Below are 19,251 nucleotides of genomic sequence, written 5' to 3' on the forward strand. Positions count from 1 at the left end.
ATTCACACTTAACCGGCAGTCTCTGCAGAACCAGGAACGGAATAGCACGAGCGCTGAATGTCAACCTTCAAGTATATGGGTAGCCCTCTGTGCAGAGGTGGTTTACTTGAGAATTTCCCCCCTGAAAAATTCCCGAGAGATTTACAGTAGATTTTGCTCACCTACTCAAATTCAGCATGATGGGCTAGACCTCTCAACTAGTGTAAATCAGCACATTAACAAAAGGGACAAGTGCTGGATGAGCAGATGTAACAGGGAGGTGCTGGGAACTTCAGCTATGACTTCTATGGATTGACACCAATTTACAGGGGCTCAGGATTTGGTCCAATATTTGTTTGCAGCTAGCATTCTGAATCGTTCAAGGGTCCAGTCTTCCCGTTTAACTCCATGGGTGTGGGAGGAGAATTGGGCCCTCATTCATGATCCTGTTTTGTCTTGAGAACAGATCGATAAAATCAAGTAACTTATTTTGCAAGGCAGCATATTACATACGCTCATGTTTCAAACAACCCTAAAGCATAATGCGTCACTGGTGTATGGAGAATGCACCCCAGATAAACAATGCACACATAGCAGAAATCTCTGCATTCTGGCCCCGATTCAGCAAACTTACACGTGGATGTTCTGGGGAATATCAGACCTTTACCCAAAGGTTCAGTTTGTCATGCAATTACTAGACCTTTTGATGCCCAGATACTTTTTCATTGTTGTCCCTTTTAAGATAAACAGGCAGTTGAGGTCAGAAGTATGAGTGACAACGTAATTCCTTCTTCCTCTGTTCTTGGATGGGATAAATGTTAGCACAAAAAGAAGGGGAGATGTCTCGTGTAACTGTCAGCTATTTTGCTCAAGTTTTAGGAGAAGGAGCAATTGCCTCACTCAGGTAGAGACATTTCAATGCAATCTGAAGTATTTCCCTGGGAAAACCATAGGGCAGGGAGATTTATGAGAAGTGTTTAAATAATTAAAATATCCAGAGCTTTTCAGAAATCAGCAAAGGTTGAGCTCTGGGTAGTTCTTCATTCACGACTCATCTCCCTCATCAGGCTTCCAATTAAATTCCTTACCCCTCCTCTCCAACGCTGCTCCCAGCCTTGTCCACCCTTTTGTCACCACTTCTCACACACTCTGCCCTTCATGCAATACCACCTCCTTTTACACATTCCACTCATCCTCTACTAGGTCTGTATTCAGTTCCTCCTTAAAAAGGTCTACACTGCCATGGTACCTACAGAGACTTAGGCTGATTTGTATGTAGTTTGCCCATTTTAGTTCCCATTCCGTTTCCACTAACCACGGCCTACAGGTTTGTTCTTGTTTGACCGCAAGCTCCTCAGGGCAGGAACCATCTTTTGAGGTTTGGAGAGTGTTCACATGAAGTGAGTACTAACCAGAGGTGAAAGTAAGCCGCTACGCCCTGGTACGGCTTCCCCAGGCGGCAATTTAAAGGGCCTGGGGCTCCAGCCGCTGCTGCCGGAGCTCTGGAGTAGCGGTGGGGCTCTGGGGGTTATTTAAAGGACCGGGGTTCCCGCTGCCTCTACTGCCCTGGGCCCTTTAAATATCCGCCGGAGCCCCACCGCCGCTACCCCAGGGCTCCGGGGGCTATTTAAAGGCCTGGGGCAGTAGAAGCAGGGGAGTCCTGGGCCCTTTAAATAGTCCCCGGAGCCCTGGGGTAGCAGCGGCAGCCGGGGGCTCCAGCAGCGGTTTAAAGGGCCCGGGGCGGTAGCGGCAGCCAAGCCCTGGGCCCTTTAAACTGCTGCTGGAGCCACCGGCTGCCGCTGCTACCCCGGTGGGGGAGGGGCAGGGCACTTACCGCTACAGGGCGGGCCGGGGCTGGCTCTGACCCCCCTATCCCCGCCCCTTCCGGGGGCCAGAGCCAGCCCCAACCCAGCCCTGTACCGGTAAGTCCCTATTTCTACTTTCACCCCTGGTACTAACATAAATATATAACCCTTGAAAACCTAGACAGTCCCAGTCAAACCAGAAGAGTTTGGCACGCGTGTAATACATCTGGGGTAAAGCCAGCCAAAATACAGATATTCACTAGAAAGGACAAACTTGCAAAGAAGGATTGAGGCCTTGAAGAGTTAGTGTAGCCAATCCTTATGAACGGTGCTGTGATCTGAAGTCTTCCAGGTGTCCAGGAAAGAGGCACATCATGGGCAGAAGCACTGCAAGCTTCACCCATGGGACCTGGTCAAGAAATCTTGACCTTAGCCTGGAGGGACAACCCCCAGGGATGGCCGTGGTTCTCTTTGCCCATTCAATGCCAAGCAGCATGCTTAACGGTGCTTTTTATATTGTTAGCATCATTCCGCTAGGCTTCAGCTAGATTTTAACAGGCTTTTCATGAGCAAAAGGCTCCAATATCTCGTTAACCACTCCCATAAGCCATTCAATCCAAATTAACACGACCCAGAAGGGCCATCGAAATTAACACAGGTTTCAGTGGGAAAATCAAAGAAGAAAATATTTGCGTTTTTATATTCTGCAAACAATTTTTCCCAGTTGATCCCTCTCTAACCCATCTGCAGAGCAGATTCACTAAGGAAGCAATTCAGGTGGAAAGTAACTTCTCTCCACAGCCCTGCAGTCAATCCAACTGTTATTGTTTCCAAATGGCTTTCAGCTGTGGGCGGATCAGCTTTAGTGCTTTATCCCTGGAACATTTTTATTTGGCTAATCTTCGGAAATTGTTTGCTAGACACAAATTAATGATCCATTTCCCCTTAGCAAGTAGGCTTTATAGCCTGTGCATCACCCCACACCTACCTCTTTCTCATTTTAATCTATTTGCAAATGGTCATTTTCTCTCTCGGCACCTGTAGGATGTGATATGTAGAATGTATATTTTAGGAGTTGGGACATGTGAAAAGATGCCTGCTTGTCTGGTAAGGAACGAGAACAGCCAGGTAAAAAGCTTGGTCAGCAACCTGATCAGGTGAACACCTGGATCCGCAGTCCAATCAGGTCCACAACTGAGTTAGCAAACTAACCTTAGCATTAGGCAGGAAAGTGTTTATACAATATATAATAAACAACTTTGTAATAATGTATTTAAGGCGAACGACTGAATGTGGGTGTGCACTAGCATTTAACCCTATGCTGTGGCCTGGTTCGGTGGACTGATCACTCACTGACACAGCCAATAAACAACATACATGTGCAGCTCCAGAGTGAGTCTGTCTGAACCTGTGCATTCTGGATAGTGGTGAAAAGAACTGGTCAACAGTTTGCTGCAGTGACTCGGAGTGGAGCCCATGACAGATGGCGAGTGTACTCCTGTGGGGAGTTGGGAAGGTCTATAGTGGGGTCTGGTTGGGATAAAGTAAGGGTTGTACTGGCCCCATAATAGAGGAGGCTCTGCCCTGAGGCTACCCCACAACAAGTTTGCCCTATTAAATTTGATAAATGGAGGCAGCCTCATGTCCAAACATAAATTGAAGGGCAGGGGGGATTAATGTTAGTAGACAATGGAGCAGCAACTTCCATGATATACCGACTTAGGGAAGGAAATGCTCAAGGGAAGATACAGTGGGTTATGGGGTAGAAAAACAAGGCCCTATTAACACTGGGGTTTTAATACAAATGGGAGACTTACAAGTACAAGCTACCACTGTAGTAAATGCTAAGGAAGAGATTCCATCAACAGCAGTATTTTGAGCCTACAAGGGAACGTGCAGGTATTCTTGGGCTAGATGGGGCATGGGTATGAAGAGGCTGCTATTGGTGGTTAACATCTTTTAGCCCAAGTCATGTTTTTCCCCGGATGGCTGGTAGGGGTCCCTCTTCATAAAAGTAAATTAAGTGCTGAAACCATATCTAGTAGCACTTACATAGGCATGCCATGACAACTAACACTGAATGATGTACAAACAGCTAGACATAATCGAACTAATGGTCACCGGGATCAAAAGACTCTCCCCATGGACATATCTGGGCAGGACAAAGAAGAAAGACAGCTGGTGGTGTTACTGTAATAATGGATGATGTGTATGAAAGTATCGGGCAAGCGTGGTAATACACAGATGGCACCTTGCTCTGCAGAGCCTACAGATTTTGCAGGAATGTTAATGTGCACCAAGCAGGGGGTGTTTTTCTGGAAACGCCCTGAACTGGAAAAAATGAACAAGTACATAAGAAAGGACCCAAAACAAGTCATGGGATAATGAGTACATGCAAACAAGAAAAAGACGGGATAGATAGGATGTGATATGTAGAATGTAAATTTTAGGTGATGGGACCTGTGAAAAGATGCCTGCTTGTCTGGCAAGGAAAGAGAACAGCCGGGTAAAAAGCTTGGTCAGCAACCTGACCAGGTGAACAACTGGGTCAGCGATCCAATCAGATGAACATCTTGGTCAGCAACCTGATCAGGTGAACAACTTGGTCAGCAGTCCAATCAGGTAAAGAACTGAGTTAGCAAACTAACCTTAGTGTTAAGCAGGAAAGTGTTTATACAATATATAATGAATAACTTTGTAATAATGTGTAGGCACCCGTTACTAGAGGGGCCTCTGAACAAGGGAAAAGCCTGTGTGCTGCAATCTAGCCTTAGAGACTACAATGCTTTGGGGAAAGAGGGAGAGACTTCCTTGTGCAGGGGAGCAGGCGGTGGCCTCCATTTTGGGAAGAGGAATGAGATTGCTGCTGTGGAGCTCTGTCCATACCAGGAGCTGCTGCTAGGAAGTCAGAAGCTGCTGCTGGGAGCCTGCAGGGGCTTTGATCAAGCAGGGAGCCTCAGAGGCTGTTGGTGGCTCCACTGGAGCCAGGGCAGAGACTGTTCCTGTGCCTGGAGCTGACTGAGGTGGGCCTGGGGTGAAGGATGCGAGTAACCCCCACTCTGGCTTGGGAAAGTACTTGCAAGGGAAGGGGCACAGGAGAGAGACTGAATCTGAGGAGACACAGAGCGACCTTCCCATCGAACCAGGACCCAGAACTGCTGCCAGCTCCAGTCGTCAGAGGGGTTGTGCCGCTTGTTGCTTTGGCTGGATGGATACACAGAACCACCACAGCACTGTCTCCAGCTGCAGGTCTTCCAGAGCGCCCACGCAAGCATCTAGGACTCTGAAATCCAGAGGAGTGTTCACTGCTGGGTGGGGTAAATGGTGGCAGTGTAAATGCCAGTTACATACGTTTCATTGATTACTGTATATTATATTTGTGAATTGATTTTATTCAACTGCCCCGTGGATTTAAATTAGTAGTGACATTTAATCTTAGTCTGCTACACCCTGTTTCTTACGCTGTTAAGTAAAGGTGTGTTAACTCTAATTTAAGTATATTGGATATATATTATTTATAATTGGTATTTTTGAGTTACACCCATGCCACAGATTACGTTATTATTTATTATTGGACTAGGTTTATTCCTGGAGGTTCCCAAGGCACACCATTGAGTGTGTACAGGGGCCAGTCAGGTGGAGGCACCTCCAATTTAAATGCCTTTAGGAGTAAAGGGACTGCAGCAGAGGGGTGAATAGAGAATTCCCACCTATCCAACAGCACCACTGGGATACTCTTTAATGTCAACAACATCAGGCGCCCAGGCACACAGGTGAGTGTTGCCTGCTCCTGAGTAACCCAGGGAGGAAAGGGGAGTTACAAATGTATTTAAGGCGAGCACCTGAATGTGGGTGTGTGCTTGCATTTAACCCTATGCTGTGGCCTTTTTCAGTGGACTGATCACTCACTGAAGCAGCAAATAAACGACATACTTCTTCAGCTCCAGAGTCTGTCTGTGAACCTGTGCATTCTGGGTAGCAGGGAAAAGAACCAAACTATAAATGGCTTGAAGGACTATTTGGTCTATATTTATTGACAAATTAGACGGCACAAATCTACAGCTTCATGTGTCTCACAATGCAGTACCTAAACCAGAAATGAAATTCAAACAATGAACTTAAATGAACTGGCTGGCCAAGGTCCTCCAAACTGAAAGTAATCAATGTTAACAACCATATTCTACCACCAATCAGTCTTCAACCTACCCCCTTAACAGAAGCCTGGAGGGGGAAAACACGGGCTTTGCAGCATGCATCGAAAGTCTGAACAGGCAGACTGTGGGTGTCTCAATTAGCTGGCTTTGTGGTTCCTCAGCATCACGGCAGAATTTAGAACATCACTGTAATGAGCAACCCGCACAACACCCCAAGGTACCACATGTGCAGTCGCTTCAGTCTCTAAATGGTTAGACTGCTGGTGTGCTGTGCCCACTGCCTATCACCAGTATTGTTTCCTTGTACGCCCCTATACGTCTGTTTGTATCCATGTGTTGTCTCTTGTCTTGTACTTAGATTGTAAGTGCCTTGGGGCAACGGCTGTCTTTTTCTTCTGTGTCTGCACAGTGCTCACCACAGTGGGGCCCTGGTCCATAGCTAGCTCCTAGGTGCTACAAATAAAAAATAATTATAAATGGTCCCCAGGAGTAACTCCACGTAGAACAAATTACAAATGAAGATGTATTTGGATCTTAATCACTTCCTTCCTAGAAGGGTCTGCCTAACCATGTCTGGAAGAGGCATGGAGTTACAAGAGACCACTTTTAAAAGCTCAGAACCATTGGCCTGGTAATGTGAATCTGAATTAGAAGTGGATAAGCCATGTCCCAATGTCAGAATCAGTCCCAAGTTAGTGCTAATCATGCAGTGATCCCAAAGGGGATCCAGGATGACCTGCCATACGCTTAACTGTCACAGAATTGCAAGGTGAAAGAGCAGTTGAGAAGGAGTCTCTGGAAGGTAAATATGCAGGTACATTAGCAGGTAAATATGCCCATGGGGTGTTAGATGGGGTGGGATCTGAGTTACTACAGAGAATTCTTTCCTGGGTGCTGGCTGGTGAGTCTTGCCCACATGCTCAGGGTTTAACTGATCGCCATATTTGGGGTCAGGAAGGAATTTTCCTCCAGGGCAGATTGGCAGAGGCCCTGGAGGTTTTTTGCCTTCCTCTGCAGCATGGGGCACGGGTCACTTGCTGGAGGATTCCCTGCACCTTGAGGTCTTTAAACCACAATTTGAGGACTTCAATAACTCAGACATAGGTTAGGGGGTTGTTATAGGAGTGGGTGGGTGAGATTCTGTGGCCTGCATTGTGCAGGAGGTCAGACTAGATGATCATAATGGTCCCTTCTGACCTTAAAGTCTATGAGTCTATGAAGGCCGTACCTTCACTTGGCACAGCAAAACTGGCACAGCACCTTCTTTCCTAGGTGGACATAGTCACAAGACTAGGACTCCTCCCTGTCTTCTCTCCACAAGAGCAGAGGTGGTGAAGATGGTGATAATTCATGGGTATGCAGTACTTAATACCAGTTGGACTGGTGATAATTACTGCATGCAAAGGCGATTAGCGCATCCAAACACATTTATAGCAGAATGAGATATTATAAACAGGCTTGGAAGGATTTGATTTTTAATCAGTAAGTGGTTGTATGACACTTCCCTCGGCACACCCAGAATTGTAAGCCACTATGTGTTACCCCTCTGCCACAGCAAGGGAGAGCTTTGCTGAGGCTTGACCTATATGTCAGGAACCTGCCATACCAGTCCGTCTGTCTCAACAACAAACTCCTTGGAACTCTGCCAGTTTGTTACCTGCAAAGCAAGCTTAAATCAGTGAACCCCAATTCATGAATTCCCCAGAGACTTCTCTCTGCAGCGTCCAGTCCCTCTCATTAGGATGCTCACAAACATTATTAATCTTGCTGCCCCCAAAAAGACAGTACACACATCAGCTTATTAGGTTAGCTGAGGACTCACTCTATACCTCAATATAACAGCACTGAGATCATTTATAGTAAAACTAAGAATAAATTTATTAATAAAGACCAGTGAGTTAAGTGATTTAAAGGAAAAAGACAGGTATGATTACAAACAAACCAATACACACTTTCTAGGGACTAATACCTAATCTCAGCAAATTACATTTTCTGCTTAAGCAGTTTTCTCACTTACATCAAAGTTACCAGCACCTCCAAGCCAGAGAATCCAATGTTCACAGAATCAAAGGGTGCTGTCCCCTTTGTTCCCTAAGTGATAGAAAATTAAGAGGTTCTCTTCCCTTCATTTTATAGTCCAATAAATCTTTGAAATTTATTCTTTGAAAAGCAAGCCCAGTTCTTCTCCCCTGCTGGTGATTTGATCCTCTGGTCAATCGGCTTTTTCAAATTGATATAATCACTTTGTTTACCTTAGATGTAAATGTACTTCCATTATCTCTGGACTCCCCTTGCTCAATTAACATTAGAGCCATAAGCAAAACACCATTCCTTTGTCTACAACAACGTATGCATTCGCTCTACTCAGATTGCTTGGTCTGAACATATTTTAGGAACATATTTCCAGCGCACATACCTTATTCTTTATACACTAACTGTGTATGCTTTACGCAATATTATTAATGACCAGCGCGTCACCGGTTTTTATATGATCCCTTACAAGACATCATTTGACAAAATATTCTGACAATATTGGGTGTGCTCTTTGCCAGCTGCCATTAAGGGGCTCTTAGGTTCACAGTCGTAATTGTGAATTTCACTACACACCACACACAAACCGACCAAAAAAATATTTCCATTGATAATAGAAATCTACACATAGGCAAGGTAAGAAAAATACTGCGTGAGAACTTCGTTTGACTTAAGGATATTTACTTTGTATATTCTGACATGTGATGTTGACAATCTGTGTTTTACAGGATCTAAAGCTTTAACTTTTTGAACCTCAGTGTGCCATTAACTATTCACTATCTGCCCCCTATTGTCTGACCAACCCCAGCATGTCCCACAACTATGAATATCTAAAATTGAAAAAATAGAAAAAAATGCTTTAAAATAAACTGATAGCCGTTAAAATTATATACAAAAAAATTAAAATCCAATTCCGCCAAGCCTAAGCCAAACAGAATGCACTCAAACAATTCAACACTAATGCTTCTAGGGTTTCTCTCTGACCTTGCAAGAAGGTTTTAGGACATGGTGCTACAAATGCCTTATCATAAAGTAGCACTTACACTGTTGCCAGTCCTGGTGCTGTTCCAGCAGTGATGGAAAAGTATTATAAATCCGACAATAAGATTAAACACTATGAAAATATTGTCACAGTTTCGGGGTTAACTGCACCTTTCACACACACACACACACACACACACACACACACACACACACACACACACACACACACACACACACGTCTTCCTTGAGGACTTTCTAGGCTTCCTGCCACCACCTGTCTCAAGTGGAGACGCATGCCTCTCTCCCTCCAATGTGGGGGTGGGTTAGACATACAGTCCCTCTGCACCACACTGTGATTTCCCCAGCAGGTGGGATTGGGGTCTGGCACCTGTGATTAATCTTTCTCCAGGAGCTAGGGCACTCTATACCAGTTACCAACCAGTCTTCAGAAAGCAAAAAAAAAAACAAACCAAAAAACATTTATTCTTAGGGCAAAAACAGAGAAAACATTTAAAAAAAAAAAAATTCCTATATGCATGCTAAAAGCTTACCAGAGGTCACCCATCAGTTTTATGGGCTGTACCCAGGAGGTCTTATCCGGCTGATGAATCAAAAGGAAGGCCTTGTGTCAGTTTAAACACATCCTTTTTACATAAATGCTCTTTATCTGTTGGTCTCTGGAAAACCCAGTTTGTACCAGTATATGCAGGTCACCCCAAGGGAGGTACCTCTCTGGAGTTGTTATCAGTTTCAGCCACAAGCCTTAAACCCCATCCCATTTTGAGTTCCTGAAGAAACTATGGTAACTCCCCACCACCATCACACCCTGCCTTAGATGGCATACAATCCCTGACCCACAATGATACATAAACCACTCATAGACTTAATACAATATGGTCCCCCAAAGATACCACAATATCTGTCTCACACATTCACCATAATTAACTCACCAAAAAAATTCCACGAACGTGGAAGAAGTTCCAGCAGAAACAGGAGTTTTACTGCACTTCACTAGATTTACAAACTAATTAAAAACAACCCTCCTCCGGATTGCACTAGCCTAAGGACCCAATGCTGCAAACACTTGTGGCACCTACTTAATGTTGTGCATGTGAGGAATCTCATTGAAGCCAATGGGACAAATCACATGCTTAACTTTATGCACATGCATAAGACTTCATAGGACCTGGGTCTAAACTGATCTTCTTACCACCTCTTTGCTATCTCTACCACTGTCCTCCTTTATGTCTCTCCAAAAAGTCACACCCCTGCTGATACGGGAGCCTTCTTCTGTACAGCTTTTATTATCTGGAACAGCCTCCTCCCTCTATTTCTCAACTTCCTAGACTCATTTTTCTTTCACATTTTAGCTGAGCAAGTCTCTTTTCTCCCTTGCCTAGGCACCTTCAGTCCATTCTCCCTCGGTTATTCTTTACACCTTTCTGTGTGCTTGTATTTTAATTATCTAAAGCATTTTGCATTACAGGCAGTAGAAAAGACATCTAAACTAACGAGGATATCTAGGATTGCGTTGCTGCCTGTACTTATGCACAAGAGTTGCAATGATATACACAACTTGAACAGAAACCAGCTGTGTTGTGTATGCAGGTCAAGTAAATTCTGAATTATTCAACATTTAAAAACACAGAAAAAAAGGATTTCCTTTTTACACATAATAAGATTTATGTTTTTTGTCTCCCAATCAGTAGCCAGTGTGTCCCCACATGGCTGATTTATCCATACTGAAAATATAATTGTAAACCTACTTTGAGGTGAACCACAAAGTCTCTTCATAACAGGATTATTTAAATACAAATGGGTTTGGAAAACTGGTTTTCAATGGCTAATCTGTTTTGTCTCCAACTCCAGCTGCAGAATTTTCTAACATCGTAAACATAGACTGAGTGAAAACATAAACGGTATTATGATTCTCCTCGCGCTCGGTCTGGGCAGCTCTCTCGTTAATGTTAAACTTGATGGGAGTTGTATGCATGCCCTCAGAGGAGAATAATAAGCCTTGTAATCTCTGTAAAGTAAAGAAGGGGATTTTACTGGTAATGTGGTCATGTATACCAGTATATAAGAACCTGTCTTATTAGCAGTCTGCTAAAGAATCTTTGGGCCCAATTCTCAGATATGCCACAGAACTTTTATGCTATTCTGACACAATAAAGGGGCTTTGAAGTAGTTGGAAAGGACTTCTGAAGGAGGAGGTCTCATAGGCTTGTTCAGAGCTACTGTTCATTTCTAGATTACCTTCACTCCCAGCCCCAAACGCAGGCTGTATTTTTGGAGGTGCAGCTGGAATGTTCTGCATTACATGTATTCTAGAGAGTTCAAGAGAGTTGGCAGTTTTCCAAAGGGACATTATTAAGTGCACAAGAGCAAACTATCCCACTGCGTAGGAAAGATCGGAAGTATGGCAAGAGACCACCCTGGCTTCACCAGAAGATCTTCAATGATCTGAAACTGAAAAAAGAATCCTACAAAAAGTGGAAAGTATGAATATAAAGTACAAAGTATAATATAAACAAATAATATAAGTATGTAGGGACAAAATTAGAAAGGCCAAGGCACAAAATGAGATTCAACTATCTAGAGACATAAAGGGTAACAAGAAAACATTCTACAAATACATTAGAAGCAAGAGGAAGACCAAAGACAGTGTAGGCCCGTTACTCAATGGGGGGGTAGGGGGTGGGGGGAAATAACAGAAAATGTGGAAATAACAGAAGTGCTAAATGACTTTTTTTGTTTCAGTTTTCACCAAAGAGTTTAGTAGCAATTGGATATTGAATGTAATAAATGTCAGTGAAAATGAGGCAGGATCAGAGACTAAAATAGGGAAAGAACAAGTTAAAAATTGCTTAGACAAGTTAGATGTTATCAAGTCTCTAGGGCCTGATGCAATACATCCTAACATACTCAAGGAGCTGACTGAGGAGATATCTGAGCCATTAGCGATTATCTTTGAAAAGTCATGGAAGACGGGTGAGATTCCAGAGGACTGGAAAAGGGCAAATATAGTGCCCATCTGTAAAAAGGGGAATAAAGACAGCCCAGGGAATTACAGAGCAGTCAGCTTAACTTCAGTACCCCGAAAGATAATGGAGCAAATAATTACGCAATTAATTTGCAGACACCTAGACGATAATAAGGTGATAAGTATCAGTCAGCATGGATTTGTCAAGAACAAATTGTGTCAAACCCACCTAAAAGCTTTCTTTAACAGGGTAACAAGCCTTGTGGATAGGTGGGGAAGCAGTAGATGTGGCATATCTTGACTTTAGTAAGGCTTTTGATACTGTTTTGCATGACCTTCTCATAAACAAACTACAGAAATACAACCTAGATGGAGCTACTATTAGGTGAGTGCATAACTGGCTGGAAATCTGTTCCCAGAGAGTAGCTATCAGTGGTTCACAGTCAAGTTGGAAGGTCATATCAAATGGGGTCCATTATGGGTCTGATTCTATTCAATATCTTCACAATTATTCAGATAATGGCATAGAGAGTACACTTATAAAGTCTGAGGATGATACCAAGCTGGGAGGGGTTGCAAGTGCTTTGGAGGATAGGAATAAAATTCAAAATGATCTGGACAAACTGTCTGAAGTAAATAGGATGAAATTCAATAAGGACAAATGCAATGTACTCCAATTAGGAAAGAACAATTAGTTGCAAACACATACAAAATGGGAAATGATTACCTAGGAAGAAGTACTGTGGAAAGGGATCTGGGGATCATAGTGGATCACAAGCTAAATGAGAGTCAACAGTGTAACACTGTTACAAAAAAAGAAAACATCAGTCTGGGATGTATTAGCAGGAGTGTTGTAAGCATTACACGAGAAGGAATTCTTCCGCTCTACTCCGTACTGATTAGGCCTCAACTGGAGTATTGTGTCCAGTTCTGGGTGTCACATTTCAGGAAAGATGTGGACAAATTGGAGAAAGCCCAGAGAAGAGCAACAAAAATGATTACAGATCTAGAAAACATGACCTGTGGGGAAAGATTGAAAACATTGGGCTTGTTTAGTCTGGAAAAGAGAAGCCTGAGAGGGGACATGATAACAGTTTTCAAGTACAGTACATAAAATTTTGTTACAAGGAAGAGGGAGAAAAATTGTTCTTAACCTCTGAGGATAGGACAAGAAGCAATGGGCTGAAATTGCAGCAAGGGCAGTTTAGGTTGGACATTAGGAAAAACTTCCTCACTGTCAGGGTGGTTAAGCTCTGGAATAAATTGCCTAGGGAGGCTGTGGAATCTCCATCATTGGAGATTTTTAAGAGCAGGTTACATAAACACCTGTCTGGGATGGTCTAGAGGACTAAGTCTACACTAGCACATTTGTCAGTAAAATTTATGTTGCTCAGTGGTGTGGGGAAAAAAACACCCCTGACCGACATAAGTTACTCCGATAGAAGCGCCGGTGTGGACAGTGCTATGTCGGCAGGATACGCTCTCCTGCCAACACAGCTACCACCACTCGTTGGGGTGGTTTAATTATATAAACGGGAGAGCTCTCTCCTATCTGCATAGAGTGGCTTCATGGAATATCCTACAGTGGCTCAGGTGCTACAGTAAAGTCTCTAGTGCAGACATAGCCTAAGTCCTGCCTTGAGTGTAGGGGACTGGACTAGAAGACCTCTCCAGGCCCCTTCCAGTCCTATGATTCTATGCTTACCCAGACCCATAAGAGACTCTGAGAACAGAGCCTAAATTAGATCAGACTGTCTCCCGCATTTGTCATATCCTCTTTTGGGTTTCAGTTTCTGCAGGGTTCATGCTCCTTGAGTTTACAGTATAAACAACCGAAACACTCAAGGAGAAACTCAACCCCAATCACCAAATTTCACTTGATTTGGGATCAAAATCACGCAAAAATATTGCTGGATTTCACTATTTCTACCTGAAGCTGTAAAAGTTCTTGAACCTTAGTGAGATTTTCTATTAAGCAAGGCTGAATATTGAGTCTAATGAAATGGCAAACCAAACAGGTTTCATATCATTTCAATTTTTATTTTGTGTATTTTGTATAACACTTGTTCAAAGAAAGTTTGGTGAAGCTGTAACTTAACCTGAATTTCACCTTATACCCTGGGTATGGGGACCTAAACCTGCATCGCTGGGTGTCACATCATAAACATTTGAGTTTAGGAAGCTATCATGCAGCAAGAAAATACCAGGACCATTTTCTTCGTCTTACCCAAATTCTATTTCACATTTCCATTGCTATAAAAATAATCTCATATTTGTTCTAAAATTGTTTGCACCACAAAACTTTATAACATTGCTCTTCAAATAGGAAGTCTGCAGACCTACTAAGGCTTTGGAAGTTGTGTCACAAGGTTTTTCCTAGAAGCACCTTCACGCCTGATTATTTAGTAACGCGGAAGAGTTCAGCTCCTTCTTAAATCCTGATGTACTGCTAAATGCCTGCCGGGCATATTCTTATTGTGGTACGCAAGACTCAGTGCCAGATCAGAAACTCTCTAAATTGGATCCTTCGGGCATGAAGATTTACTACTGTAAATTTTACCAGTTGTCTTTTAAGTTCCTCTTTTAGAAGGAAACTTTACTAAAGGAAAAACTGGTTATAAGTTTTTGAAAAGGAGGAAAGTTCAGTCCTAACAAGTCATGTTTTGAAAAAAAATCATTTCTTGAAATGCAAATTAATTTACACTTATGAAAAATAACCCTTTATAAAATACAGAACCAGCAGTAGGAGGTCAGGAAATATTGAATAATTTTGGATTCTTGGACAAACTTCAGAAGGTTCAAACATTGGACCCGAATCTTTCAGTGTTCAAAGTCCACACCTAGATCAATAGCTGAATTTTGCAAATGGTCCCTGCACTTAATTCACTCCACTTTAACAGGAGTGGTTTAATTGATTTGAATGGAGTCTTCTTGATTTATGTAATTGTGAGAGGAGAATCAGGCCTAAATTTTAAGCCCATCTTTTGTTTATAAATTTTCTAACTGAAAGCACAGAGAGCAGAAGTCACTTTCTCCAAGTCACACAGTGAAACAGCAGTGCAAATGAGAATGGGAGACAGTTTGGTTAACCTTTTCTTTCTTTTAATATTGTGCATGCTTCTGTATTTCCTGGGATTTATCCAAAAGTGGAAGTGAAATACAGACAAAACACTAATTACTGCAGCCCTGCTCATCCGTAATCTCCAAATTCTGGAAATCTCCTGGAATAACCTCCTCTTGTGAAATTTACAAATTTTTCCTTCAGCAAAATGTTCCAAAGAAGCTGAGATGTGTATCTGAACTTTTGAAGTTCACTCATCACCTATCTTAATTTTATCCTTTATTTTCAGAATATATTTTACTGAGCATCAGCACACGTTGTAGTACTATATAGGACATTGATCCCACGAATGAATGGTATAGCAAGGAAAAGGAAAAGCCATATATAATAGTTTAGACAAATATTTATATATGACCGGAAGGATTTTTGCCAAGTCCTTTCTACTTTTCCAGGCCATATTTTACTTCGTATTGGTGTTTCTGGTGAGATTTTACTTCATTCAACGAATAGCCTCTACGCTGGTTTCATTAATTTAACAGGGCACCAGATATATTCAAGCATTTAGCTTGAGGTACAGCAAGTCTGAAGGCTGGAATCTGACTTTATGCACTGCTGTGTGCGCAAGACTGTGCCTAAAATACAGCTGCTAAGGAGCAACCCTTAAAGTTACTGTATCTCAGACATACCCGGCTCCTCCTATACTGGGAACATATTACTACCCATTCCCACACTGGCTCAGCTGCTCTGGCCAGCAAGCCCGAGTGGGGCAGATAGCCAAGACTTTGCTCACTGCCTGCCCACCTGCTCTCGGCAGGGATTCTGAAGGCTGGTTGCTCCACTTACCCCAACGTAACCCAACTGCAAAGTCCACCGTGCACAAAAGCATAAGGAAGAGTCTCACTTCCCTGAGTGTTCATGTAGCCTGAGGCACCATCTAGCCGTCAGTCCATAATGCAACGTGACAAGAGAATCAGTGGTCTAATGGGGATTAGAATAATCATCGTGTGTTGGAGTCCCCGGTCTCACCGCTAAACCATTCTGCTTCCAAATCTATTCCAAAGTAGGAACTTGTTAAAAAAAAGAAAAGAAAAAAAAAAAAACTTTGTTTTGTCCAAACCCCAAACTAGTCTGAAGCTAAACATCACGGGCCAAGTCTGCCTGGAACTTGCCAAGTTCAATTGTAACAACTGATCTGGACGGAAAAAAAAGCCTAGACATACCCAGATGCCGTCTTCTTGTCTGTACTGCTTCCAGTTGCGTCCTGTATCGCTGAACATTAGAATGTAGCTTGTTATCCAGTCAGAGCTTCCGTACCTGCCTTGGGTGGCGACTGCTGTAATCTCAGCTCTGTCTCCCAGATCAATCTGAAGCCATTGTTTCGGATTCGATTCCAATGGGGACCAACCACCAGCTCCTAGGAGAGATCAGAGAGAGATGGCTTAGGAGTTCAACATTGGCACCCAAATGGTTATTAATAAAACTCATTTAATCTTAGAATTTTAATTTTATTACAAACTGAAATTTAAAATTATTTTCATATATTGGATGGTTGGCAAATATAATAGCTCGCGTGTTTATGGTTGCTTATTTAATTAAATGAAAAGTCCACATTAAATAAGGAAATTCCTAGGCAATCTCTGCTTTCTGTCAACCAGTGACAGTCACCACGTTACAAAAAAAGAGGATTAGATCTTCTTAGTCATAAAAATGCATTTATTACCGCAACGTGTATTTGTACAGATTTTGGGATGCAGCTTTATAGTCCCTGTTTTAACATTCTCTTCTATTTTCTTTCATAGCAAGGTTTGAAAGATGCACATAAGAGTTAGCTACTGTGATTTGTACCTTGTATAGAATACTTGATTGCAATCTTTAATTGCAAGTTGTAAATATACTACAAATGGTAGGTTGTAAAAGTAGAGATAATTTGGTCAAAAGTCAACCAACCAACAAGAGGGCCTTCTCAAAGAACAAGTTATTGATGTATTACAAAGAGATCTGGTTGTGTAAAAATGCAAGCATGTTCTTTATTCAGGATATTCCAAAGAGGATTGATACTTATGGATGTGTTAGCAAAGCTATAAACTAAATCATAAAAATTGGACTCTTAGGAAAAAGAAAAACCTTCACTTTTAAGCCCCCACAAAAATTTCTAGAAATATCCTTACTGGAATGGATTTCTTTATAAACACCGTATAGTCTCTATTCTTTACACTTTAATGAGAGTGTTTATGGTTAGAAATGTTTTACAGAAGGTATTGGGTTTTTTAAACTCATATTTACTCGTAAAAGCGTTGTTTTCAAGATGGTACAAGCTTCCACTGACATGCTCATTCACAAATATTTGGTATCTGAATGCAAGCCATTCATATAACTTCCTGATACCATTGTTATATGAACAGTAAGATGTTTTAGGTACAAATATAACAAGGTCATTTGATGTGGTCACCAGTTACTAATGAAAGAAGCAATTTTAGTATAACAATATTTATATTAATTGGGAATTAATTTGCTATCTGGCAATGCTTAAGCAATTCCTTAGCAAACGTGAAAGACAAAAAGAAACTCTCCAAGAATGGTAAGAAGAAAAGCCAATATCTTCTTTGATGACCATTTAAGTTTAAAGACACTTTAATAATCATTTAAATTTCATAAAGACTATTTTAAGAGCTGAAAGACTTTCATGTGGCCCCAACAGAAACAATTTCAACTCCTATTAAATGCTCATGGAACTAAAAGAGTATCTAAGAAAATGAACTGAATAACAAAAAGAGCGAAAACTAACTTTGAAGACGTTCTGAGGATTTCCGGCCATGAAGACAAGAGCAATACAACCATACATTTGAAGAACAATTACAAGCCTGCTGCATATGCATTAGCACATTGCACAATCAGGAGCGGAAAATGCTACCAAGACCATCCCAGGAAGATGCTGAGCCCATAAAAGGTGACAGTGTCTGATAACCGAATTCAGCCATCTCTCTGAAAGAGGAGCATCTTCCCCCATTCCAGTGAGTATATGGAAAAAGAAGTGTATATATTCCTCTGACTGAGACATGCACGCTTATGCTTATCTGCTCTCTTGCTTACATGCGCATACAGGCTTACTTCCTTACACACACTTACACGCTCAGCATTCAGCTCAGCTCAGCCTGCTGGTCTCCTCTTTACAAGCACACAAGCAGCAACAACAAGATAGCTCACAACAAAGAAGCCACCACACAGCACTAAGGAGCAGCAACCTCCCAGCCCAGCACTGCTTCTGGAGGGGACGACATCCTCAAGACTTCAGCATCGCTGACCGATTTGTAAAAACACAGCCACGAGAGCTGTCCCGCAGCTCCAGCCTGTCACTCTGTTCTGACCCGTGCCCAGAACCCTGCTTTCCAAAATGGTCTTTGCCACTACACCCCCACATCTTGACACACCAGCAGCTGCTCCGCACACCATCCTCGGAGCTGTCCCAGAAAGCACCGCGCCTCAGACAGGGAATTCCCTCACGGCTTTCTCCTTGTTCCAGGCAGGTAGTAATTTGCTGCTAACCTGTAGCAACAGCAAATTACGACACCCCTGCACTGGGGCAGACCCAAAGTGTTTCCCGGCCTCTCCCCACTCACCTGCTCCAGTTAAGGAATAGGCAGGTTCACATTACCTGCTTTCTCCTGCAGGGCTGGAACCAAGTTCCAGGCAGCCCAAATATATATATCAAGTGGTGCAGGGGTTGCCAAGGTAAATATTGTCTCTCTTCCTGAATGCAAGCAGCAGCTATATACGTGAGTGGCCTGAAGACAGATTGCCAGGCACTGCCAGAAAGGCTATGCATGTACATTTCTATTCCCCACATTATTCACTGGGGATTCTCCCCCCTCCCGCCTATTGAAATATATAATTCATAGGCACATTTGGAGTGTGGCACTTCCTCTTCTGCCATCTGGTCTGCCACTCTCTTGTGACACATCCACTCCAGGGAGCAGATGCCAGCAGTTATGCACAAGAAAATTAAAGAAGACTGTACAGCATGCTCTGCAACGTGAGGGATGAAATATGAGGCGAGGGGGTTAAAACTCCACTGCGAAGTGTGCTGCAGGCATGTTTAGATGAATCTCTTTTATTAAGAGGGCCAGGTAATTATAAACCAGACAGAATGTGGCATTTATTACACCCGGTCTATTTAGACATTCTTTGATGGCGCTCTCTAAAGTTCTAAAATATGCATGAGATCACCACGTCTCCCATATTAAAATTAGAAGGATG

The 19,251-nt window shown here is 42.6% G+C and overlaps 1 protein-coding gene across 1 annotated transcript in view; it reads right to left on the minus strand.

Moving 5' to 3' along the window:
• Positions 1-19,251, minus strand: part of CNTNAP5 (contactin associated protein family member 5) — a 433,878-nt gene that overhangs the window by 287,531 nt on the left and 127,096 nt on the right. The window contains exon 3 of the mRNA XM_065413114.1: positions 16,218-16,411. Within this exon, the coding sequence (XP_065269186.1) occupies positions 16,218-16,411 (194 nt within the window). The remainder of the gene's footprint in view (positions 1-16,217; positions 16,412-19,251) is intronic.

Source organism: Emys orbicularis, chromosome 11 (assembly GCF_028017835.1).
Source record: "Emys orbicularis isolate rEmyOrb1 chromosome 11, rEmyOrb1.hap1, whole genome shotgun sequence".
Lineage (NCBI taxonomy): Eukaryota > Metazoa > Chordata > Testudines > Emydidae > Emys > Emys orbicularis.